At 36.9% G+C, this 27,300-nt stretch overlaps 1 protein-coding gene across 1 annotated transcript in view; it reads left to right on the top strand.

Annotated features, from left to right (window-relative positions):
- The window catches only part of LOC309838961 (A disintegrin and metallopeptidase domain 3-like), a gene marked incomplete at both ends in the record, with an annotated part of 103,262 nt that overhangs the window by 13,356 nt on the left and 62,606 nt on the right, over nucleotides 1-27,300 (top strand). The window contains 3 exon segments of the mRNA XM_082680413.1: nucleotides 2,060-2,138; nucleotides 18,623-18,699; nucleotides 19,165-19,342. Of these exon segments, the coding sequence (XP_082536539.1) occupies nucleotides 2,060-2,138; nucleotides 18,623-18,699; nucleotides 19,165-19,342 (334 nt within the window).

Here is a 27,300-nt window from a genome sequence, read left to right as displayed (position 1 = left end):
CGTTTTCAATCTCTAATTTCTTTTTCCTGGGAAGTACTTCTGGATTCCCACTTCCACCACCTCCATTTAAATGCTTACAGTTATTAAAAGGTGGCTCTGCCCTTGTTTCAGAATTCACGTTCTAGATGCTTGCACCTAAACCAACCCAGCCCATGCAGTTTTTCCTTGAATATATGTGGAATATAAACTGACAGATACCAGTTTTTCTCTGGGAACCTCTCTGGTTTTGTTATTTGAATTGAAGAAAACGAAAAGTTTTCAAGAAGGAGAGGAAATAGATTGTTACAGGATATTGAATATAGTTCCCTGTGCTATACAGCAGGTCCTTGTTGTTTATCTGTTTTGCATACAGTATTGTGTATCTGTTTAGTCCAAACTCCTAATTTATCCCTCCCCTCCTTTCCCCTTTGGTAACCATAAGTTTGTTTTCTATGTCTGTGAGTCTATTTCTGTTTTATAAAGGAGATCATTTGTATCATTTTTTTTAGATTTTACATATAAGTGATATCATAGGATATTTGTCCAACTTACTTTTCTTAGTATGACAAAAGAATCTGAAAAAGAATATATATAGATGTATGTGTGTGTGCATATATATATATATATATATGTATATATATATGACTGAATCACTTTGCTGTACACCTGAAACTAACACAACATTGCAAATCAACTATACTTCACTAAAAATTTTTAAAAAAGAATGAGAGGACATGAAGGAGATAAGAAAAGTAGTGGTGAAAAAAAAGTAGTGGTGAAAAAAGTACTCTGTTAATGCTCTAGTTTCTCTTCCATTCTGGCCTTCAAACCTTCTTGATGTTTGGAATCCATGAGAAATCCCAGTGTCACTGTTATGGACTAGGGTCCTTGGACTCCTTAATCGATAGAAATTGATAACTGGCCAGAGAAGGAATTCAGGCAAGGCTTTGTTGAGGCTCGTGCTGCAGCAGGAGGGAGCGAAAACAAGTGACAGTTCCCTGGCTCACTCTCCGAGGAAGGTGGGCTGGGTCCTCAAATGGGGTGAGGCAGGGGCCGATTGGTGGTCTGCCCACTCGCCTGGTGGTGCTGTGTGCAGGGATCATGCGCAGTAAGTACCCTGCTTTTGCTCCTGGCACCTCCGGAGTGGCAGTCGGTTTGTGGCCTTTGTGTGTCTTATTGTTCATAATTACCCAGACTGCACATGCAGGCAGTTAGTTTTAGTCCCTTGGAGTCCCTCTGTCTTCTGTTGTTCGAGGAGACGTGTGTCCAGGCCAAGCGCTCCAGTAAAGGGTCCCGGGTCCCAGCCTGTCTCATCCTTACAGTAAATAACGATGTTAGATTGTTCCATGATAATCACCATCCTCCTTGTAAGAAGATTTTAGTTCCATACCCTGTTTATGTCACGTTTTTCTATAGTAATAACGTGAAATTTGAGCAAAAGACTAGAATCCCGCTTCTAAACAAAGGCTTTAAGATCTATCATGTGCTTCTACAATTTTTCTCCTTCTGTTACAAGAAAAGCATGTTCCGTGGAGGGACTATGCCGTTTCCTAGGTTCCAGAATGAAGGCAATGTGGAGTTGAACCTGCAGTAACCTTGTGAAGAACATTCATTGTAATTTTAAGTACCTGGGAATTTGGAGGGTGCTTTGTAGCACAGCATAACTTCACAGAAACAAGCTAATGAAATAAGCATGTATTTTTTTGTTTGTTTTTTTATCAATCCATGGCTACTTATTAGCAAATTTTAACTAAGAGATTTATGCCATGAGATGTATTGATGGTTGAATCTATAAAAGAAAACTTTGTTGAGGGAATCTGGAAGTCCTGGATTTTACTAGACAGCAATCTGTGTCATTCCAGTGCCCACACTGGTATCCGGTCATCCTGGTTCTTGCTTTCTCTTATATACATAATGTGCTATCAGAAAGAAAGCTAGATAACGGAGAGATGAGCCCATTTAATTTTTGCGTATTTGAGCTTATAAAATGAAATGTAAGTTTGTTTAATTTCATGACTCTGGAAGTTACTTTTACTAATGCTATTATTACAACGAAGTATTATTATTTTGGTTGAATTAGGTCATTTTTAGACTCTCATTTCCTGGTATATTCATACAACAAGTCAGGGATATTGTATCCAGATTCTTCATTTGTAAAGGTAAGTTTTACTTTATGTTGTGTAGATTTTTATTGTTATGTGGTAAATGTGCCATTGGTGGGAAGAAGAAGAATGCTTTATACTCGGCTGAATTACTGGGCAAACAGATTGATCACAAACCCAAACGTAATGTGGTAGTTGCTCTGAAAGCATATAGAATAGAATGACTACCTTTAAAATTTGGAACTCAGGAATCACTTACCTGAAAAGGTCATTTACACTCTCTGGAAGTAGGAGTAGGAGTTTGAGAGGGGGAAAAAAGTGGGGAAAGGAACTAAGAAGCCACTGAACACAGGGAGAAGTTTTGATGGAGGTACCATAGGACCTGAGCAGTGTAGGGAACAGTGGAAACCACTTTACAGAAAGAGCACAAGAAAGTGAAGTTGCAAAAGCAGTTTGGGTACAGAATCTGAATAGGTTTACATGAAAAACACAGGAATTTGAATTCTTTCCCAAAATACAGGTAAGAGTCAAGAAATGCTTAAACGTATGTGAGAAAGTTGGCTTTAGTCTAAGATACGTATTTTGCCAGAATAGATGATGGGGAAGAGGCAAATGCTAGTGATTGGTCAGATTCTGTTGCTGTGTTGCAGTTGAGAGAGAATGAAATTTAAAATATGGTAACTCATACAACATTTGTCTTTCTCACCATCTACAAGTAGAAAGCAGGACAAAATCCATGAGACACTTGTTTTCAGACATTTGACAATTAAAAAAAAAAAAATCAGGAAATCTCTCTCTGACAGAAGGAAAACATGGAAGGCGAATCTCACACTGAACTTGGCCCTCTGACTGGAAATAACGTCTTAACTATAGCACAAGGGTGGAAGCAAACAGGACTCTTTAAGAATTTGGATTTTAAGAGTTCGGGCTGCTGAAGCAGCTGGAACTTGCAGGACCCAGGACCAGAGAAAAAAGGGACTCTGTGTTGATGTACATTTTTTCAGAGAAGGGGAGTTGTCCTTTGTTCCCTGACGGAGGACTAGACAGCATGTGTGGTGGGTAAGACTCTACTGAAGGCTCGAGAGTGAAATGGAGATAATACTAACCGACGGAACAGTGTTGGGAGATGTTGGATTTTCAGCGCAGGCAGTGTAAAGTGACCTTGCTAAAACCCCAGACGTTCAGCTGAGACAGAAAGGCTGAGTGTCTGAAGGAAGGATCAAGCTCTAGAGTAAGAGACACTCTTGGTCACCCCCATTCCCCACCTCAAAGCCTAAAACACAGCGCGGAGACGATTGTGGATGGTTACCATTAAATTAATTGACTTCTGACACAAACAGTGATGCTCTGTAAAGGGTTAAGCCATAGCCGAGGAAGGAAAGAACGCGATAAGTTCAGAAATCAATGAGAGAGAAAAAGGAGAAAGAATGGAATCATTAAAGCTCTGAATTTAGTTGTTTCAAAGGACTAATAAAATTAATAACCCCCAGTATGACTTATCTAGGTCAGAAACAAATTCCACCAATATTAGGGGTGAAAGGAGATATTGCTAGTCATACAGAAGATAAAATGATATCTTGGAGAATTATGACAGCTTTATGCCAATAAATTTGATGATTTAGATGAAATGGACAGCTTCCTTGAAAAGTACAACTTATCAAGATTGAGAAAAGTAATAGAAAATCTCAATCCCTTCAAATCTATTTTTAAAAGTTGAATTCCTCAACAGCTACTTTCCACAAAGAAACACCAGGTTTAGTTATTCTCATACTTCACCAACTGAGAGTTTGGCTCTTCTGATTTTAAGCGATTGAAAAGAATGCTTCTGTGAACGTTCATGTACAATTGTGTAGGTGTGCAGTTTTATTTCTTTGGGATACATACCTAGGAATATCATTGCCAGATCATATGGTGAGTGTATATTCACTTTTGACAGAAATTACCAATCTTTTCTCCAGAGTGGCTGTACCATTTTAACTTTCTGCTGACAGTGAATGAGAGAGAAAAGAGTATCTGCATTCTTGCCATTTTGTTTGCTATTTAAATTTTACAATTTTATTTTAGCCATTGTGATAGATGTGTACTTTATCTCATGTAATTTTGACTGGCATTTCTCTGATGACTAGTGAAGTTGATTATAGTTTCATGAGCTTGTTTGTCACTTTTTGTGAAATATCTGTTAATGTCTTTTGCCCATTTTCTCGTTGGACTTTTCTCGTTGGTTGGTTTTTCACTACTGACCTTTGAGGAGTTTATATATTCTAATTATAGGTCCTTTACCAGATATGCGGTTTGCAGATGTTTGCTCCCAGTCTGTAATTTGTCTTTTCATCCTCATCATAAGGTCTCTGACCGAGCAGAATTTCTCCATTTTGATGAGAGCTAATTTATCAACTTTTCCTTTATGAATGGTAATTTGGCTCTCAAACCTAAGAAATCTATGTTGCCCTAGAGTTCCTGAAGATTCTGTGTGTTTTTATTTTCTAAAAGTGTTATAGTTTTATTTACATTTAATGGTGTGTTCACCTGAGGTGATTTTGTATGAAGTGTGAGATTTGGATCAAGGTTCACTCACTTGACCAGGGATGTGGAATTGTTCCAACACTATTTCTAGAAAGGGTTGTTCTGCATTGAGTTGCTTTTGCACCTTTGTCAAAAAGTCGGGGGCAGGGTCATATTGATGCGGATATATTCCTGGGTTCTTTATTCTGTGCAGATCTTCCATGTGACTCTCCTTCTGACAGTATCCTGCTGTCTTCAGTTTGCCTGCATATTCAGCATTTATGTTGACTAGAGTGATTCCTCCCGCTTTATTCTTGTTCAAGATTTTTACACTATTCTAGATATTTTTCTTTTTCATATAAATTTTAGACTAAACTATCCTCTGTGTGCAAACAACCTTGCTAGCATCGTGATAGACACTGTTAAACCTACAGATGAATTTGGGGAGAATAGGCATCTTTATTCTGTTGATTCTTCCAACCGTGAATACAGTAAGAATCTCCATTTGTTTGGTCTTTTTTTAAATGTCGTTCATTAGCATTTTGTAATTTTAGCATTCAGATCCTGTAGATATGTTTTTAGGTTTATACCAAAGTATTTCATTGTCTTTGGAGCAATTGTAAATGGTACTCTATTTTAGTTTCCGTTTACATATGTTTGTTGTTATCTAGAAATACAACTCTCGTTTGTGTCAATCCTATATCCTTACAACCTCGATGAAGTCACATATTAATTCTATGAGGGTTTGTTATTTTTTTTTCTGATAGATTCCTTGAGAATTTTTCCATAGTCAGGTCTTTTACAAATATGGCCTTCTGTTTTCTCCTTTTTCCATCTGTATACTTTTTATCTCTTTGCTTTACCTTACTGTGCTTGTTACAACTACCGGTACTCTGTCAGATAACCAAACTGATGGCAGACATCCTCACAATTTTCTCAATTGTAAGGATAAAGTATTCAGTTATTCACCATAAGGATAACATTAGTTGTAAGGGGTTTTTTTATATACTCTTTATAAAGTTGTGGAAATTCACTATTTTTAGATTGCTAAGAATTTGTTTGTTTTTCTGCCCCATGAGGGGAGGTGTGTATTTAATTGTATCAGTTGCCTTTTCTACATCCGCTGATATGATCATATGATTTTTCTTTTTTAGTCTGTTGATATAGTGGATTTCACTGACTGATTTTCAAATATTGAAACAATACCTAGAAAATACCTATCAAACCTAAAAACCCCACAGCTTTGTCCTGGTGTATGATTCTTTTATTCATGCCTGGCTTTGATGCGCTAATAATTTCTTGAGGATTTTTTTGGTCAAAGTTCCTGAGAAATATTGATCTATGATTTTTCTATTTTTGTACTGACTTTGTCTAATTTTTGGAGTAGTAATACTGGCCTCATTAAATACACTGAGAAAGATTACCTCTTCTTTTGTTTTTCTGGAAGATATTGTATAAAATACTTGTTAATGCTTAAGATGTGTGGTAAAATTCTCCAGTGAAATCACTGGACCTGGGGATTTTGTGTGTGTGTTTGAGTGTGTATGTGGGAGGTTTTAAATTGCCAATTCAATTATTTAATGGTTATAGAAATATTTTATCTGTTTCCTATGTATGGCTTTGGTGGTGTGTGTTTAAGTAATTGGTCTATTTCATCTCAGTGGCATTTTGGCATGTATTTTCTTGCAGTCCCCATACCCTTTTAATGGCTACAGCAGCTGTAGTGATATGCTGGTTCACTTCCGACACTGATGAGGTATGTCGTCCCTTCTTTGTCAGTCTTGCTAGAGATTTTTCAGTTTATTGCACATATCAAAGAACCAGCTTTTTCTTGCTTTGATTTTCTTTACTGTTTTCTTATTTTCAACTTTGTAGTGTTTTGCTCTTATTCTTTTCTCCCTTATACCTTGCTTTGGGTTTATTTTGCTCTTCTTTTTCTAATTTGTTGAGGAAAAAACTTATATTATCAATACGTGACCATTCCTTTTTCTACTGTAAGCATTTTAGTACTAAAATTTCTCTCTCGACACTGCTTAGTTGTATCTCACAACAATATGGTGAATTTTCATGTTCATTACAGATATATGTATTTTTAAATTTTCCTTTAAGGCTTCCTGTTTGTTTTTTTAAAGTCTGTTAGTTACTTTACAAGTGTTTGGAGGTTTTGGTTTGTTTATTTTTTCTGTTGTCTGTTGAATTTTAGTTTGATTTTGCTTTGGTCAGAGCGTATACCTTGTACAATTTCAATTTGTTTTTAATTTGTGAATGTTTGCGTCATGAGCCAGTATATTATGCTTGTAGGTGAATGTCCTTGGATACTTGAAAAAAAAATGTGTATTCTGTTGTTCTTGGGCGGACTGGTCCATAAATGTCATGGAGATCAGGTTGATTGATGCTGCGGTTCAGTTCTATATTTTGCTGATTTTTGGTCTAGTACTAGCAATAACCGATTGGAGCGTGTTGAATTCCTCCTTTACTGTTGTGGGTTTTGTCTTTCTCTTTCAGCTGTACCAGGGTTTGCTTCACATATTTTGAAGTTCTGTTGTTTGATGCCTATACATTTAGGATTGCTCTGCTTCTTGATAAGTGGATACTTTTATGATCACGTAGTGACTCTCTTTCTCCCTTGTAGATTTCTTTGCAATTAAGTTCACTTTCTCCGATATGATTTTTATCAATATTTGCATGACATATTTTCCATTCTTTTTATTTCAATCTGCCTAAAAATTTATGCCTGTAACTGAACCACTTTGCTGTACACCTGAAACTGACACCACCTTGTAAATCAGCTATACCCCAATATAAAATAAAAATTAAGTAAAAAAATAAAATCATTGGAAGTGGAAAAAATTTATGTTTGAAGTGAGTTTCTTGTAGAGACTATTTAGTTGGGTCATAAGGTGTGCTTTTGTTTGTTTGATTTTTTTGTTTCCTCCATCTGCCTTGGGACTCAGTATTTTATTTGGTGTTTTTAGACTATTTACATTTAAAGTAGTGATTGATATGTTAGGGCTTTTGTCTGCTATAGTTTTTTTCCTTTATTTTTTTTTTTCTGTGCTACTCATTTCTTTTTTCTTGTTTTCTTCTTCTGGATTACTTGAACATTTTAAAGATTACATCATGATTTATTTATAGTGTCAATAGATTTTTCCCTGTTATACTTTTCTTAGGTTTGCTTGAGGTATTACAATAAACATATAGAACCTAGCCTACTGTTGTGGACTTTTTACTTCTTCAAGTGAAACCCTGAAACCCTACTTCCATTTAGGATCCTTTATCCTCTGTACTTTATAAATATAATTGCTCAAATATTCCTCTCCATACATTAAGCATAACATGATACTGTGTGATTGTTGTTTCAACTACCAAATATGATTTCAGAAACTCATGAAGGAAAGGATAGTTCATTATATTCACCCGTATTTTAAACCATTCTATTTGTCCCAGTCCCTTAACACTACCCAAGCCTTTTTGTGATGTATTACCTTTGTTTCCTGGAGTTTCTTTTTGCCATTACCTTAGGGTATGTGTGCTGTAGACTGAATCTGTTAGTTTTCCTCTGTCGGAGAAAGTCTCTTTTTCCTTCATCCTTAAAGGATAAATTTGCCAGATATAGAATTCATGTTTGACAGTAATGTTCTTGTCAACATGTGAGATTGCTCTTGTATTTCCTTTGAGACTTCATGACTTTCAGACGAGAAATGTACTGTCATTCAAACTGGTGTTCTTCTACAGGTTATATGACATTATTGTCTGGTTTCTTTGAAGATATTTTTATTGTTTTCAGTTTAGTCATGATCTTTCTTGTTGCAAGTGACTTTGGACCCATTCTGTTTTCGGTTTGATCAGTTTCCAGAATCTAAATGTTTATGTCCTTCATCAATTTTGTGAGGATTTCTGTTGACTGTTTTCTGAATTTATGTATATATATATATATAATTTTTTAAATTTAAGGTGGTAAAAATATTTAATATGAGTTCTACTCTCTTAACAAATTTTAAGCATAAATTACATCACTGTTGACATCAGTATGTTTTACAGAAGGTCCTGGAGCTTATTATTCATCTTGCTTAACTGAAACTTTATGCCCATTAAATAGTACCTCCTCATTTCCCCCTGGCCAAGCCCCTGGCAAACACCATTCCACTTTTGGGTGGTATGCATTTGACGTTTAAATACTTCATAGAAATGGAGTCATGTGGTATTTGTCTTTCTGTGATGGGTCTGTTTCACTTACCATAATGTCCACAAGGTGAATCATGTTGTCACGTATTGCATAACTTACTTCTTTTTTAAGGCTATCTAGTATTCCATAGAATACATATACACCACACTTTCTTATCCACTCTTCTGTGGATGTGGCCACTTAGGGTTTATTCACATCTTGGCTATTGTGGATAGTGCTGCAGTAAGCATAGCAGTGCCAATATCTCCTGCAGCTCCTGTGTCAGTTCTTTGGCGTAACTGCCCAGAAGTGACATTGCTGGATCACAGGGAGTTCTGTTTTTCGTTTTTACTATATTCTATAGCAACCGTTTCATATGCTCTACCCAGTGACAGAGTACAACAGTTCCAGCTTCCCACACCCTCAACAGCACTCTTTGTCCTTTGTTCACACGATAATAGCCATCCTAACAGTCGTGAGGTGATATCTCACAAAAATAACATTTTGGTGTTACTTTGCATTTTTCTGGTAACTAGTGATCTCCCTGTTGGCCACTTGGATGTCTTCTTTGTTTGTGTCTTATCTAATTTCTTTCATCAATACGTTGTAGTTTTCAGAGTACAAGGTTCCCACCTCCTTGGTTAAATTTGTTCGTAGGTATTTTGTGTGTGTGTGATCTTGTAAATGGATTTGTTTTCTTAATTTCCCTTTCCTTACAAATAGTTCTCTGTAAGTAGAGAAATGCGACTCATTACTGAATGTTGATTATATATTCTGTAATATTATAGAGCTTGTTGTTAGATCTAAAACTTTGAGGGTTTTTGTGGAGTCTTTAGGTTTTGCTATCTATGAGATCATGTCATCTGCAAACAAAGACATTTTTACTTCTTTCTTTCGAATTTGGATGCCGTTTTATTTTTTTCTCTCTCCTTGTCGACTTGCTCTAGGTATAACTTCCCATCCTAGATTGAATTGAATTGGTGAGGTGGGCGTCCTTGCCTTCTTCCTGATCTTAGAGGAAAAGTTTTCAGGTTTCACTGTTGAATATGTTGTTAGGTGTGGGCTTCTCATATATGGCCTTTATTAGGTTGTGCTGATTTCATTCTATTCCTGGTTTGCTGAGAGTTTTTCTTTTGATAGATGCTGAAATTTGACAAATTTTTTCTCTGCATATATTGAGATGATCGTGTGATTTTGACTCTTTGTCCTTTTAATGTGTTTTATAACATTGATTTTTGAATGTTGAACCATTCTTGCATTGCAAGAATAATTTAGCTTGGTCATGGTGTATGACCATTTTAAGGTGCTAGATTACACTAGGTATGGTTTACAACTAGTTTGTTGAGCACGTTTCCATCTATATTCATGAGGGATGTTGGCTCGTACTGTTCTTTCCATGTGGCTTTTGTATCAGAGTAATGCTGGCTGCATAAAATGACTTTGAAAGTGTTCCCCCCTCTTTTACTTTTTGGAAGCAGTTGAGAAGGCTTGTGTTAGTTCTTACTTAAATGTTCTATAGAATTCCCCAGGGAAGCCATTTGGTATCGGGCTTCTCCCTATTAGGAGGTTTGTGATTACCGATTCAGTCTCCATACTAGTTATACGTCGGTTCGGATTTTCTATTTTTTCACGAGTCACTGTTCTTAGGTTTCATGTCGCTAAGAATTTGTCCATCCTCTATGGTATCTGGTTGTTGGCATATAATGTTCATATTATTTTCTTTTGAACCTTCTTATTTTTGTGGCATGAGCTTTCATTTTTCCGATTTTATTTTTGAAACTTCTCTTTTTTTCTTAATCTAGATAGAGGTTTGTCAATTTTATTTATCATTTCAAAAGACCAACTCTTAGTTTTTTGATATTTTCTATTGTTTTTCCACTTATTATCATTTTATTCCTGATCTATTCTTTGTTATGTTCTTTTTGCTACTTTGAGCTTTCTTTGTTCTTCTTCTAGTTCTTTGAGATGTGAAGTTAGTTTATTAATTTGAGGTCTTTTTGATGTATTTTGTTTGTAGCTATACATTTCCCTCTTTCCTCCGCTTTCACTGGATGCGATAAATTTTGGTATGTTGTGTTTTCTGTTTCATTTGTCTCAAGCTATTTTAAATTTCCTTTTTGATTCTTTTCTTTTCTTTTCCTTTTTGATTCTTTTCTTTGATTCAACTTTTGTTGATCAAAAGTATGTTGTTAATTTCCACATAGCTGTGGATTTTTTACTTATCCTTCTGCTATTCCTTTCTAGTTTCATTCGAAAACGTGTTCAGAAAGGACACCTTGTATGATTTAAATCTTCTTAAATTTGTTAAGAGTTTCTTTGTGACCAAACATATAATCTGTTGCGGGGAAAGCTTGTGTCCACTTGAGAAGAATGTATATTCTGCTGCTTTTGAGGGGAATGTTCTGTATGTAGCTGCTGGGTAGATTTTGGCTATAATGTTATTTAAGTCCTCTTTTTTATTTCTTACTCATCTCCTGTCTGCTTCCTCTACCCATTACTGAAAGTGTGGTATTGAAGTCCCCTTCTCTTATTGTATTGCTGTCTGTATCTCTCCTCAGATTCTGTCAGTGTTTGCTGTGGGTATATTTAGATTCTCTAATGCTGAGGGTGTATATATTTATAATGGTTATCTTCCCCTGGTGGACTAGCCCTTTAATCATTATAAAATGTCCATCTTTGACTCCTGTGACTGTCTTGACTTTATGTCTATTCTGTCTGATGTAAATATAGCTAGACCTGTGCCCGACACACAGTAGGCCAAACTATACCGAAACGTCGGAGTTTAGAGCAGAGAAAGGTTTATTGCAGGGCCGTGTAAGGAGACGGGTGGCTCCTGCCTTAAAAAGCCTGAATTTCCCAAAGGCTGTCAGCAAAGCACTTTTAAAGGCAAGCTGAGGGAGGGGTGTAGTTAGTTGCTGCAGACTTCCTGGTGTTGGATTCAATGTTCTTGCAGCGTCCATGTATGTCAGGTCATGATGTTCCTGTAAACCTCCAACAAGACAAATGTTATTCTCTGTTCAGGTCAGGTCACAGTCAGGCTGTCCTGTACATTTCAAGCCATAGGCAACATTCTTTTACAAAAGGTGCAGAGCCAGCATGACTAAGCCCAGGCAAAAGAACACAAAGGTTAAAGTAAAAAGAACAGATCTAATATGGAGTCAGACGTGTTCTTCCCAATTAAAACACCTGCTCTCTTTCTGTTGCCATTTGTTTGGAATATTTTCCATCCCTTGAACTTCAGCCGCTATATTTCCTTCAATTTAAAGTGAAGTTCCTGCAGACAGTATAGAGTTGAAACCTGCCCGCCCCCTTTCAGCCACTTGACATCTTTTGTTTGTGGAGTCTAAACATTTACATTTGAAGTGATTATTGATAGGGAAGTTATTTACTAATGCCTTTTTGTTACTTGTTTGATTGATTGATTGATTGTAGTTCTTTTGTCTGTCTTTTCCTCTTGCTGTCTTTTCTTGTGTTTCATTGATTTTTTTTTTTTTTTTGGTTCCATGTGTATTGATTTCTTTGTCTTTTTCTGTTATGTAACCTTTACTGATATTTTCATTTTGGTTACCATGGGGCTTACATGAAATATCATACAGCTATAACAGTGTACTTTAAGCTGGTAAAAACCTCAATAGCATATAAAAAGTCAATTTTACTAATCCCCCTCATTACATTTTATGTTATCGGTATCACAGTTTACATTATTGCATATTGTGTAACTTTTAACATGATTTTAGTTACAGTTATTTTTATATACTATTGTCTCTTAACTTTTATTTTAGAATTAAAAGTGATTTGATCACTACCGATACAGTAATATAGTATTTGAAATTTCCTATACATTTACCTTTCCCAATGACTTTCATTCTTTCTTTTGCTCTCATGTTGCTCTTTAGCACCCTTTCATTTCAAAGTGATGAATTCTCATTTGTATTTCTTGTAATGCAGATATAGTGGTGAGAAGTACTTCAGCTTTTGTCTGGAAAAGTCTTTATCTCTCCATTTCTTAAGATTTTTTTTTTGGGGGGGGGAGCAGTTTTAGGTTGCCAGCAAAATTAAGACAATGGTATAGAGTTTTCCAAATATCCTCTGGGGCCACCTACGCATAGCTCCTGTGTTTAATAAACTCCCCCAAGCACAGTGGTAGATTTGTTACAATTGAGGAACCTATGTGGGCACACTATAATCACCCAAAGTGCATGGTTCACATTTCAGTTCACTTTTGGTTTTGTATATTCTGTGGGACGGCACGAACATATAATGACATGTATCCATCGCTGTAGTATCATAGAGAGTATTTTAAGTGCCCTAAAAATCCTCTGTGTTCAGCCTATTCATCGTTCATTGCCACTGTAACCCTGGGCAACGTTTAACTTTCTCCATAGTTTTGCCTTTTCCAAATTGTTATGTCGTTGGAATCATACAATATGCAGCCGTTCAGGTTGGTTTCTTTCACTTAGTAATATGCATTCAATGTTCCTCCAAGTATTGGCGTGGCTTAATAGCTAATTTCTTTTTCCCACTGAATAATAATCCACGGTTTGGATGCACTACAGTTTATGAATCCTTTCACCTACTTAAAGACATCTTGGTTGATTCCAATTTTTGACAGTGTTGAAAAAGTTGCTATAAAATGTACATTTGCAGGGTTTTTGTGTGGGTTTCAGTTTTCAGCTCCTTTGGGTAGATACCAAGGAGTGTGATTGCTGGCTGGATTGGATTGTAAGAGTATGTTTAGTTTTGTGAAATATCCCCAGGTTGTCTCGACTGGCTATCTCTACCATTTCGCATTCCCACCAGTAATGAATGAGTGTTCTGTTTCTCCACAAACATGCCAGCATCTGTTGCCAGTGCTCTAGATTTTGACCAAACCTATCTCATTGATGCTTCCATTCTTAAAATTTTTAATATTTCTTTTTTATTTTTCAGCTTTATTAGGTGACATTTACAGATAAGTTTTTATATATCTAAAATACAACATGATTAATTCACATTTTTATTCTCTGTAAAATGGTCACTGCAATCAGGTTATTAATACATACATCACCTCATATGGTGACCTTTATTGTGGTAAGAACACTTAAGGTTGTTAAGGGAATATTCAAGTGTATAACACAGTATGTAACTATGTTAACTATAGTCGCCATGCTGTATATTAGATTGCCAGAGCTTTTTCATCTTGAAGGCTTGTACCCTTTGAGGGCATCTCCTTGTCTCCCCTATCCAGCCCCTGGTAACCATCATTCTCCTCTGTTTCAAGGAATTTACCTTTTTGTTGTAAGATTCCACAAGTAAGTGAGATCATGAAGTGTTTCTATTTCTCTGTCTGGCTATTTTCACTTAGTATAATGTTCTCCAGACTAATCCTTCTCACACATGGGTGAATAATATTCATTCATATGTGTGATGTATATCATATGTCATTGGTTGTCTCACATATAGGATACATATCTTACATTTTCTTTATCCACTCATTTACTCTTGGACACTTAGATTGTTTCTATATCTAGGGTATCGTAACTGCTGTAAATATGCCTTTAGTAATGTGGTGGTGAGTGAGGTGTGGGGTGAGAGAAAGTGTTTTATAGTCCTGTGATTAAGTCTCAGTTTTTTAGTGAGCCTATGCATCAGGGCTATGAACAAAAGTGTTTCTTGGTGGTTTGTTTTTGTTTTTTCCGCAAGTGCGACAGAATGGCTAGAGTGGGCTGGATTTGGGTATTTCCTTTCCTGAGGTCAGTTAGGCTCTGATAATACCCCAGCCAGTTCATCTCTATCTAGGTAGTTTCCCCTGAAGGCAGGCCCTGTGAAGAAGAACAGAGTGCACTGATGTATTTCAGATTGAGTCCTTTCCCGCTCCCCTTGCCGGAGGCACAAGGACTTTTTCTCTGATATTAGCTGTGACATCTTGGTGAAACTCTTGAAGGTAAATCTCACAGTATTTTGGGGGTCCATTCATGGGTTCTCTGGAGTTTTTATTTCTCAGAATTGTCCGCACTGATCTTGAAGCCTTTCATCAATCACAGTCAGGTTTTCCTGCCCTGGCACTGGTTCCAGCAGCACTTTGCACTACTGATTCTCTGCTCCAGTGAGCTGTGCCTCCCCATGTGCCCTCTCCCATCCTGAGGGCCACGCTTTGCACTGTGTCCTCCCTTCTTTTACACATCCAGGAAGAGCTGTTGAGTTTTAAGTCTGTTCCGCTGTCTCTTGTTGTCAGGATGGAATGGCAACGTCCAACCTTCTGACATGGAGAACCAGAAACCAGAAGTCTCTTTTTCATTTCTGTAGTTTTGCAGTGTATAAGATATTTAGTCAACTTTTTTTTCCCTCTCTCAACACTTTGAATATATCATCTCAGTCTCTTCTGGCTTGCAAGGCTTCTGCTAAAAAATCCACTGAAAGTCTTAAGGGTGTTTCATTACACATAAGTCACTTTTCTTCTGTTGCTTTCAAAATTCCCTCTCTACTTTTGACTTTTGACATTTCGACTGCAGTATATCTCAGTGTGGATTTCTTTGGGGACATTTTATTTGGTGATTTTTTATCTTCTTGGCATGGATATCAATTTCCTTCTGTAAGTTTGGAAAGTTTTCAGCCAATATGTATTGAAAGTGCTTCCTGTTTTTTTAACTGAAATACAATCGACATATAACAGTGTATAGGTTTAAGGTGTACAATGTGTTGATTTGATCCATTTACATATTACAATATGATTACTGTCATCGTGTTAGCTAACATCGCTACTGCTTCACGTAATCATTCTTTCTTGCTCCCTCTTTTCCTTCTGGGACCCCCCCTACTTTGTGTATTGTTCCTTTTGTTTGTGTTCCATAGGTCCTGTAAGATTTTATCACTTTTTCACTGTCTTCTTTTTGCTCCTTTGAACCGTCTTTGAGTTAAGTCTTTCTCCTGCTTGATCTAATCTGCTGTTGAACCCTTCTGGTGAATTTTTTCAGTTCAGTTATTATTTGACAGTTCCACGATTTCTGTTTGGTACTTTTAATACTTTGTATCTCTTTTCTGAATTTCTCACTTGGTTCATGCATTGTTCTCCCAACTTCATTGAGCATCTTTATGGGAGTTATTTTAAATTTTTCATTAGGCAGGTTATTTAATGTCATTTCACTAGTGTCAGTTTCGGTCTATGTCTTGTTCCTTTATTCAAAATGTCTTTTCCTTATGACTCATTTCACTCGACACTCTGTTTTGGTGTCTGCTCATTAGACAAAGCAGTCACATCACCCAGTCTTCATGACTGGCCATGTGCAGAAGGAAACGCCCACAGATCAGCCCGGCCAGTGATTTGCAATGACTTGGGGGTCCTCTACCAGCAGTTTCTCTCTCCAGGTAGAAGCAAGCCGCTGTGGTTTTTTCTGCTCTGTTTCTGCTGGGCAGTAGGGACGATCATTGTTGTCTGTCATCCCAGGCTGCCGCCCCTGTTCTCCCTCCGACAGCTAGACTGTGGGCGAGCCATCAGTGCTCCAGGATTGGTGAGACAAGTGCTGGCTCTTGGGGCAGAACCGGCGAAGTGGGAACACTGCCTTCAGTCGATCCACTATTACCTCCCCAGGGGAAGCAGAGAGGTGGGATTTTTCATCCCCTCACTCTGTGTTGAGTTTGGGCAAGCTGGGGAGGGAATCAAGCCACCACCTCCACTGTGGTTTGGGTGGCTAGACTGCCCTGAACCAATCAGAGCCCCGGGTCTGGTAAAACTGTTCCTTGGGTGTTCGTTCCCCTCGAAAACGCCGGGGCACTGGATGCTTGAACAACACCCTCTCTTCTCCTGGGTGAATCTGGGAGCTATAGGGTCTCTTCGTGATCTTATGGCAGTACTCTGGGGTAGAGTCTCTGGTGAAAGGGCACCCCAAATCTCCCTCCTGGCTTTGGTGCATCTGATTTTGCATCCTCTAAAGGTGTGCATGAGCCTGTCAATTAACTCCTGATTTCTCACAAAGGAAATTGGTCCATGAATTGCTACTCACTTGGTGTATTTGTTGGGAGATGGAAGGTCCAAGGTTTTCTAAACCAACTTCTTTCCAACCAGCATTCAGCCTTTATTTCTTTGGATTTTTTTCTGCCCTACATTCTTTCTGCTCTCCTTATTGGATCCTGACATGTATTTTAAAATTTTGGGGAATGTTCCACATGTCCTTGAGGCTCTATTCACTTTCTTAACTCATTTTTCTGGGTTTTATATATTGAGTGAATTCTACTGATCTTTCTCAAGTTCATTGATTCTATCCCTTGTCATCTCCACTCTACTTTTGAGCCTATCCAGTATGCATTGTTTTGTTTGTTTGTTTATTATATTTTTCACTTCTAATATTTTTATTTGTTCTTTTTAATGGTTTCTATTTCTTTTCTGATATTTCTGTTCTTTCAGTTGTTTCAGGGTAATTTTTGATTGTGCATTGAACGAGTATTATCACAGCTGCTTTAAAATCCATCCGATAGTTCCAGATACGTGTGACTCATCTCAATATTGGCATCACTGGGTTGTTTTCTCCCACTATGTTGTGATATTCTTGGTTCTTGGTATAGTGTGTAGTTTTCTATTGTATCTTTGACATTGAAATCTTCTATTGTTGAAGTCTGTCAGCCAGTTTAAGTTCAGATTTAGTGTGGTCTGTTGTTCCAGTGACCATTTAGCTTTCTTGGGGCTTTCAATATTATTCTGTTTTGTTTCATTCTTCTGGCTCTGCTGGAGCTCACTGGCTTTCTGCCAGTGCAACCCATAGCAGGACAAGGTTCTTTCCTGGGCCACCTTGTATTGCTAGGTGATGCTGGGTGATGAAGGACCCATAGAAGAGAGAGTATGTCCTCTGGCAGTTTCCCAGCCACTGGATATTGGTATGCTTCTCACTCTGCCTCTGCTAGTGCCCCTGAGTGGGGAAATTTTTTATCTCAGTCACTTTTTGCTGCTTAGAGTTGGGGGGTTTGAGAATTATCTCGTGGGGATCATTTTCTCTTATCAGTACAAGGCCAGGAGCTGCAGAAACTGAGATGCTCTCTTCTGCAGGTTAAAGGGTTGGGACCTGGTTTGCATTCTACATCTTCGTGAAGGCTTGTGGCATAGTTTGCTGGCACCAGTGAAGGCAGAAATGGCTACTGCTGCTGCCTGGTGTGGAGCAGGGTATGCTCTGCCACTGTCCATGGGTGGGAGATAGGAGGTAATCCTAGTATTGAGACGAGTGAATGGTTACTGATGGAGATGTAAGTCTGGGCACTAATGACGTATAAACACTTTCATACAAGAGAATGTGATGATACTAATGTTTTCATAGCCCAGGATTAGCAGAGGAACGGGACTGATTCTAGATATCAACAGATTTCTTAGGGAAGAGAAGGGAATATTCACTGAAAGAAAACATCCGGGGAGAAGCTGGGAAGACTAATGTTGTGAAAGTCCATTGAGAGGAGAGTTTGAACTAAGGATGATCAACATGGTGAGATATTAGAGAGAAAATAGTGAGGAAATGTCAGTTAAGATATTTTGGGCTAGCTTAGAAAAAACAAACGAAATGTTCACAGTGGAAGTCAAAGTAATGCTGTTAATTACATTGAGGTAGCATTCATAGACTATATATTCAAGAAATGGGGCTGAGAAAGACAAGATGCAGATCAGAAAGTTGTTTATCAAAAATTTAGAATTATAGCAAAAATCATATGGGAGAGGATAGGAGTTGTGATTATTTATAGGCAGAAGAGGGTCAAGTGGAAAAGATTGTAGGTAGATAAGAAGGAAGTGGAATATCTGGTGAATAACACTATGGAATGCCTAATTGTGAATGTTTGAAGATGTCCAGGAAGTAAGGATAAGACCAAACACTTTATGTTCTAATCATTACAAATGTATCTTTATATTACTCCTGTTTAGGGCCATTGCTTTTATCAAGGATATGCCACAGAGATTGCAGATTCAGTTGTGACACTTAGCACCTGCTCTGGACTCAGGTAATGGCATATTCCAGAGATGTACATAACTGAAATCTTGTGTACCCTTTTACTTTTAGAATCTTCTCGAAGGGTAGATGGAAGACACGGAAAATAGACACTTTCATTATGTGTCTTCTCATCTGCTATCTTGGCCTGCTTGTCTTATCATTTTCCCTATTTGCTTTGTCTCTCTCCCAGGCTTGCAGTTATAAAATTTATTCAGAAAAAGCTGCCACTAGTATAAGAAATATCCACATTACTGAGGCACACTACAATTGCAATGACTCCTAAATGCTGTAATAGATAGAAGAAGGTAGAAAATTGGGTTTAAATGTTAATCCAAGGAAGATGGGATGATTCTTAGATATTAGACAACAAAGGCCACTATCAAATTTCTATATAATGTTTTCACTTAATATTGATTTATGTTTATCATTGAGAAATCTATGTTTTAAATTTCTTTTTATGTATTTAAATATTCAGGGGATTATTGCAGTTGGAGAATATCAGTTACGGAATTCAACCATTGGAATCTTCAGCTACATATGAACATATGCTTTATCAGATAAAGGATAATGAAATTGATTTTCCCCCCATAGCAGAAAATAATTCTACAACCCAATTGGCAGATCAGTCCTACAAAATTCTTGTGAAATCAGAAGTAAGTAACCCCTTTTATGGGATCTTCATTTGTCCAACTTTTGATAAACATATTCACGTTGAAATTTGTTACATTTGGAAAACAAATTTAAACTGATGTTGATGATAAATAAACCTTCTCTTGTAAGGTATTTATTTAAAGTATTTTCTGTTTAGTCATATAATATTTAAAAATGTAATAGATATAAACATATAATCCAAAAATCAATATTCTCCCATATACTTAATTGCAAGTATTCTTATGCATATATGCACAGTTGCACTGTTACTGAATTTGCAACCTAATAATACAATGATACTCAAATTTGCTGATTCTGACTCTGTCATCAGTTTTTCCAGTGCATTTTTTTCTTTGTAAGAAAGTGTTATTTTGATAGAAAAGGTAAAAGTAGAAAAGAGGCAAGAAATCATCTGAAATGTCATTGTCTAGATGTAGTGCTCTTAGAACTTTGGAGTATTTGTTCTAATTCTTTCACTGTATCTAGTTATAAAGGTTGATTTATAAAAGAAGATTTATTTAACAAAAAATTATCTAATCATATATGCTTCTTTGAAATTTCCCCTTAAAATTGCTGTTAAGAGGATAATGCACATTTTCTCTTATCTTTAAATTATGTTACATTTATTATTATTTTAAATTAACATTAGTTAATGTTGATTTAAAATTAAATGTATACATAAGGAAAATAAGAAATGACCATAATACTGTTTTCTAGAGAAAATGTTGTGTGGAATTCAGGGCAATTATTTTAATTTGTACTCTTTCATGCTTTTTCATGAAATACATATATATATATAATATATATATATAATATATAATATATATATTTTCATGCTATACATATATATATATAAACTTAAAATATCTACTTTACAAAATTATGGCATATTCTGCATATTTGTATTTTTACTTTAATCCAGAAATGAACAGCAGTAATGTATCAAATTTTTGAGCAGTCACACTTTCTTTTATAAATACCTGTATCTAAGAATAGGCATATTTCCAAAGTTTTTTAGATATATATACATACTAAATTCCTCCTTAAGAGTGATTGCACAACTTTACATTTTGCCATCAGTGGTTAAGGAAATGAATCTCTGTCCACATATTCTCATGAAAATTAGATATCCTGTTTAGAGAAGCAGAACAAAATCATAATGAATGAAACTTGAATTCAATTTTTGATGATCTCCATCTCACTGTTGCTTTAATATGCTTTTATTTATTTTGCCAAAGATGTTGGTACAAATACAGATTAGTAAAATTGCCCTTTCAGAAAGTCATAAAAATGATAAAATATAATCATATATAGAAATGAAAATTTCATTTTTAATGGAACTGAGATGTGACCCCTAACCCTATGCCATCTGCATATTGCAGTACAACACTGGACACAGTTGCAGACCATTTTCATAACTGAAACAGAGCAGTGTCACATGAAGTAAATTGGATAACTTTAAAGGATTCCATGAATACTCTTCTGTGGCAGTGGGCAAACCTGAAGGGATTGACATGCTTTGGGAAAGACAAAGAGCACTGCACTGGAAGCCATCCCCCTCCAGTGAATCAGCAATAAGAGAGGGATGGGAAGAGACAGAGATAGCATACAGTTCCAGCTGCCTTAGCTTGAAGTTCAGGTCGGTCAGGCTGTAGCCACAAGAATTTGGCCGAGTACCATCATCCTAATGTGTTTAAATGTTCTCATCTGTAAAAATCCAATAATAAAAATAATCCCTAACTCACACAAATATTTTAAAGATTCCATAAATTTATAATTGAAAATGACTTAGCATATATGGGAAAAATAAGTGATCAATAAATATCGCTACTACTACTATTAACATTTGCTCTCTCTAGTTTCTAATGTAGTAAAGCAAGGTAACTGGGACTAATTATGGAAAGTTTGGATACAAAACAAAATGCAATAATGAAATAAAAGAGACTAAAAGTTCAGAACCTAGAGGAAGCCAGGGATATCACTGCAGGAATGAATGGAAAGAATGGGTACTGACATGTTTGTGAATTAAATGATTGCTTTTCACCCTGAATTTGATAGGCTTAAATCTATAGCTTTAGAGAAGCATGTTTTCCAAGCATGTTTTACAAGCACAAATAGACAAAGTGAGTATCTTCAATATAACAGATATTTTAAAGAGAGAGAGAAAAATAAAATAAAATCTTATATTTTAGGCATGTTTGGACATTTATGAGAGGAAACACAAGTAAACTCATAATCAAGGTGAAGGCCTTCATGATAACCAGTGAAAAGTAGAACAAACAAAATACATAAAGGGCTTACCTGTTAAAGACATATTGGACACATGCATTTACCCTGCCCCTTCCTTAAACCCCACTAAAGCGAAAAGGAGTTTTTAACATGGCATTAACATACACACACAAACAGAACAGAAGAATAGTAATAACATTGGAAGTTGAATAGCAGATAGACAGCTGATTCAGCCACTAAAAAGCTGAATCCTTAACTGGCAATTGGGATAGGCTATAGGAAACTTGATACACACTACAGAACTACTCAAATATTTTTGGAACTGCAAGTCCGAATACCTTAGGAAATGATATTAAGGGTGGGCCTAGGAAGAGAAGTGGTTGAAAATAAGCTGTATAAATATGTATAAAACCTGATTTCCTCTCCTAATCGATTGTTTCTGTTGTAAATTAAACTTGGCACACTAGATATTGGGAAACAGGTTTACACAATCCAAGATGTTCATTAGAACCCAGGAGGGAATGAAACCACCCAAAAGAATCAAAACTAACCATGTTGACAGCAGGGTGTTCCCAGCAAACAACCCAGACAATTTACTCTCTGTGAAGACAGCAGGCCATAAGCTCCGTATGTGGTCATAGATGTTGGAATAAGCTGTCAGATGCTCAATGCCTGATATGAAGGGGCACTAGACATGTGATGAAACAATTGAATATGGTAGATAGAGACATGGAAAAATTCAAAGTGCTAAAGCCTGAGGTCCCAAGGAATAGAGAGAGTGAAGAAAACAAAATGACAATATCCTCAGAGAGGCAGGAGAAAATATTTCACCCCAAAATAAGAACAGAGTGCTATTTAAAAAATAACACTCAGCAGATAACAGTTCTTGGAAGGTAAAAGCATGCTGAACCTATGTAAAAGCTCAAAAGAAAGTTCACAAGATAAAATTCCAGAAATCACACGAAAACTAAAATATAAACAAAAATGACAGGGAAATTTGAGAGATAAGAAATTCAATTAAAATAACAATATGGGTGATGCAATCTGAGTTCTGGTACAAATAAACATAGAAAATTGAGTTGAATAAATCACAAAACAATCCACGAAAAATTCTCAGAGTGATTTAAATGGAGGTTCTGGACCAATATTTTAAAAAATCTGGTTTTTTATATATAAAGAAGATGCAGAATGGCATGGTCTTACCTAGCAGCAATATTGGAGGTTGAAAGGCAATACAACAGTTACTTAAAAGGAGGAAAAGTGATTTCCAGCCTATAATTCTATACCCAGTCAGAGCTATAAAATTGAGATTTTTTTTGGTTGAAGCCATTTCTTTCCTCCCTATTGTGAATTGTCCTTCCTAATGTGTGAAACGAACCACACTTTTAAAAAAAGAGACTCTAATCTCATCCTGAATGAAAATAATAGCCAGCCACAATCACAACCAAATTCATAAGGGGTAGTTGCCAAATACAGTGAACTTTCAGTCAGATCAAAAGATGGAACAACTATGTATGCTTCCTCAAACTGTATTCTTCTTGAGAACCACTATTAGGTCAAATACCACTAGATTTTGAAGCAACCAATTCCTGACTGTCAGTGGCTTAACATCACATATGTGCTTTGCTCAGGCAAAGACCAAGGTGGATGAAACTGCTGGTTGTTTCCCTTTCTAGCTTCAACACGGGGCCCCAAACTGTCCCCCACTAGTTTTTGAATCTAGACAGGAGTTAAGGGAAGAGTGTCTATATCATCTCCTCCTTGATGCTGCTGGCCCTGGACAGCTATCTCTCACAGACTTCTCTCTTGGAGAAGGAGCAAACATCATTCTTGGATAATTGGCCATTTCTTATAAAGCAAGTATAGCAACTGGCGGGCCATTACTGGTCCATGGCCTTTTAGGAATGGGGCCACACAGCAGGAGGTGAGCAGCGAGTAAGCGAAGCTCCATCTGTATTTACAGCCGCTCCCCATCGCTCACATTTCTGCCTGAGCTCCTCCTCCTGTCATATTGGTGGTGACATCAGATTCTCATAGGAGTGCAAACCCTGCTGTGAACTGCACATGCGAGGGAGGGATCTAGGTTGTATTCTCCTTACGAGAATCTAATGCCTGATGATCTGAGGAGGAGCTGAGGTGGTGATGCTAGCGCTGGGGAGCAGCTGCAAATACAGATTATCACTAGCAGAGAGGTTTGACGGCACAGAGACCATCATAAATCAATTGCTTGTAGACTCATATCAAAACCCGATCAGTGAGTGGCAAGTGAAAACAAGCTCAGGGCTCCCACTGATTCTGCATTCTAGTGAGTTGTATGATTATTTCATTATATATTACAAAGGAATAATAACAGAAATAAAGTGCACAATAAATGCAATGTGCTTGAATCATCTGAAACCATCCCCACACCCCAGTCCATGGAAAGCTTGTCTTCCATGAAACCAGTCCCTGGTGCCAAAAAGGTTGGGGACTGCTGAATTATAGTATAAGTCACCTATCCCCACCATTTGTTCAACAAAAGTTTGACACAAAAGAAATGAATATATTCTAAAAGAAGAAGACTCCAAAAGGAATAAACATGAGGCATAAGAATGAATATAAATATAGCATATAAGACATATACAGGATCCAAAGTGAGTTAAAAAACCATATTGATGTTGTTATATATTCATGGTCTGCCTCACAGGTGCCACCTATTGTTCTAAGAGCTTTACAGTATACCCTGTCTTTCCAGTTCTTTCTACAGTTCTGAGAGTGAGGACCATTGTCCCTCTCTTCAGATAGGAAGCAGGGACCTAGAGAGTTTAAATCATTATCCTAGGAAATCCTCCAGTAAGTTACAGCTTTAAAATTCTAACCTAAATAATACAACCCCAGAGATAATGTTCTTCAGCACTCACATGTCTACCCTTACACAGTCTGTTTATTAAAGATCCTGGAGGTGCTCAAGAAATAAACGCAAGAGAAAAATAAAGCCATTTTTAAAATGAAAGACATTGACAATAGAACGAGTGAATAACAGAATAGACACTGTGCTAAAATCCCAAGGTGATGTTATAGTCAGGGTTAAAGAAATAGAGAAAGCAATGACATAAAAATGATGGCAGAGAAAACCAAAACTGTGTAATGGTTAATTTTATGTATCAACTTCCCTGGGCCACAGTGCCCAGATGGTTAGTCATATTTTCTGGGTGTTTCTGTGAGGGTGTTTTTGATAAGATTAAGAACTATATCAGTGGAGTTTGTGTAAAGCAGATGGTCCTCCAGAATGTGGGTAGACCTCATCCAATAGGTTGAAGTCCTGAATATAAGAAAAGGATGTAACTTCCCCTGAGTAAGACAGGACTCTCTAGCCGACAGCTCTCCAACTGGAACTGGAGCATCAACTCTTTCCATGTCTCCATCCCACTAACCAGCCAGCCTCCATAACCATATGAGCCAATTACTTGTAATACATCTAATTATAATAAGTATATGAAATGTGTAAATATACACACATATACTATTGGTTCTGTTTCTCTGGGGAACCCTGACTAATAGAGTGTGAAAGATTGCTAATGGAAACTCAGGATAATCAATATTGTCATTCATGAATAAAATCACAACCAAAGTATTCCAACTTATGAAGGAAGAAAACTCTGTTGAAATAAAGAAGTCCTGAACTTGAAAATTTTCAAATTACAAAAAATCCTTATGAAAACCGGTGACACCAAGATACAATGTATTTTGGACTTTATCAATAAATAATGAATAATGCTATAGGCATCTTGGCCTCAAAGAAAGTCACCGACAAAGGTAGAAAAACTCAGACTGGAATTAGCTTTGCCAAAATGTAGTGCTTGTAAGATAGTCAGAATGTCTAACTAGGGAGTAGAGAAAATGGCTTCTCCAGGGAGGTACACAATATCCCAGCAATTTGTTATCCAGTCAAGTTGCCATTATACTCCAAAAACGTGTGCTTTTTCAAAGACTTTGAGACAATATTACATAAGTCAGTAAAGAAAACAGGAATTGCATGAATTTAACAGATTTTGGTAGAAAACCACAGAATCATGGCAATAGTTTCAGAAATACCATTTGGCAACATTCAGTACACATTCATGGTAAATAGTAGGAATAGAAAACTTCCTTGATCTCATAAAGAGCATCTATTAGCATCCACAGCTAACGTAAAGAATGTAAATAACTGAATGCTTTGCTCCTGTTATGGACTGCAGGCTTGTGTTCCCCCAAAATTCATGTTTTGAAACCTTAACTTTCAATAGGACGGTATTAGGAGTTGAAGCCTTTGGAAAGTAATTAGGGTTAGATTATGTATGAGGGTGGGGCCCTCATGGTGGGATTAATGCTCTTATACAAAAAGGAAGAGGTACGGGATCCCTCTCTCTGCTCTCCATCACATGAGCGTACAGGAGATCTGCAAAGTAGGAAGAGTGGTGTCACCAGCCATCACATCTCCTGTGTGTTGATCTTGAAGTTTCCAGCCTCTAGAAATGTCAGAAATACATGTTTGTGGTTTAAGCCACCTAGTCTATGGTATAGTTATTATAGCCCCAAATGGAAGAAAACCACCCCTGAGATAGGGATAATGCAAGGTTGTTTGCCTTCACTACTTCCAGTCAACATATTACTAGAGTTCTTAGGTAGTGCAAAAGGACAAAGAATAATAATAAAGGGTATAAATTTTTGAAAGGAAAAATAACCCTATTTCTTTAGTGATCTAACTCTACATAGAAAGTCCTAAAGAACCTCCATTAAGGCAATCCGGACTAATTAAGAGAGTCTAGCAAAGTCACAGGGAAAAAGAAAGATAAGATATTCATTTTCCCCAAATTGACCTGTAGATTCAGTGTAATCCCAATCAAAATTCCAGAAGACATTTTGTAGAAATTGATTCTCAAATTCATAAGGAGATGCAAATACCTAGAAGAGTCAAGGAGTTTTGAAAATTGAAAAAAAGAACAAGGTGAAGGACTTACATTGCTTTTTCTTAAGCGGCCAGATAGTAAATATTTCAGGCTTGTGGGGCATATGTTCTGTTGCAGCTACTTCACTCACCCTTTGCAGCGTGAAATCAGCATAGACAAACTATAAACAAATGGGGGTGGCTGTGTTCCAATAAAATATTTTTTTACAGACAGGTGGTCATACCATGGGCCGTCTTTTGCTGACCCCTGCTGTGGAGAAACATATTGTGGTTTTGGTATAAGGGTAGGCGTATAGGACAGTGGAGCACAATAGATGAGAAGTAGACCCAAGTGCTCTTGCCAAAATTATTATCCACAAAGGTGCTAAGGCCTTTGAAAAGTAAAGAATGATCTCTTCATCAAATGATGCAAGAAGATTGGATTTCCACGTGGAATAAAATGGGAATTGACCCTTATTCCAAAAACATGAATTAGAGCATAGTCAAGGCTAAACATAAAATTTCTAGTAGGGGACTTGGAGAAACCACATTAATGAGCCATAAGCCTGTGAAGAGATGTTCAACATCATTAATCACCCAAGAACTGCGAATTAAAACCTCAGTGAGATCTCGGTACAGACTGACAAGAATGCATGCAATGCAAAAGATTGAGAATACCAAATACAGGCAAGAATGTGGAGCAATTGACATTCTTATTAGTTCTTGGAGAAAAAGCAGAATGATCAAACTACTTTAGAAAGTAATCTGGAACTTTTGTACTGCTTTACACATATACAAGTATCATGCGGATCAGGTTTTCCAATT

The sequence above is a fragment of the Grampus griseus genome (genome assembly GCF_964374135.1).
Source record: "Grampus griseus genome assembly, chromosome: 21".
Classification (NCBI taxonomy): domain Eukaryota; kingdom Metazoa; phylum Chordata; class Mammalia; order Artiodactyla; family Delphinidae; genus Grampus; species Grampus griseus.
This window is presented reverse-complemented; position numbering and strand designations above follow the sequence as displayed.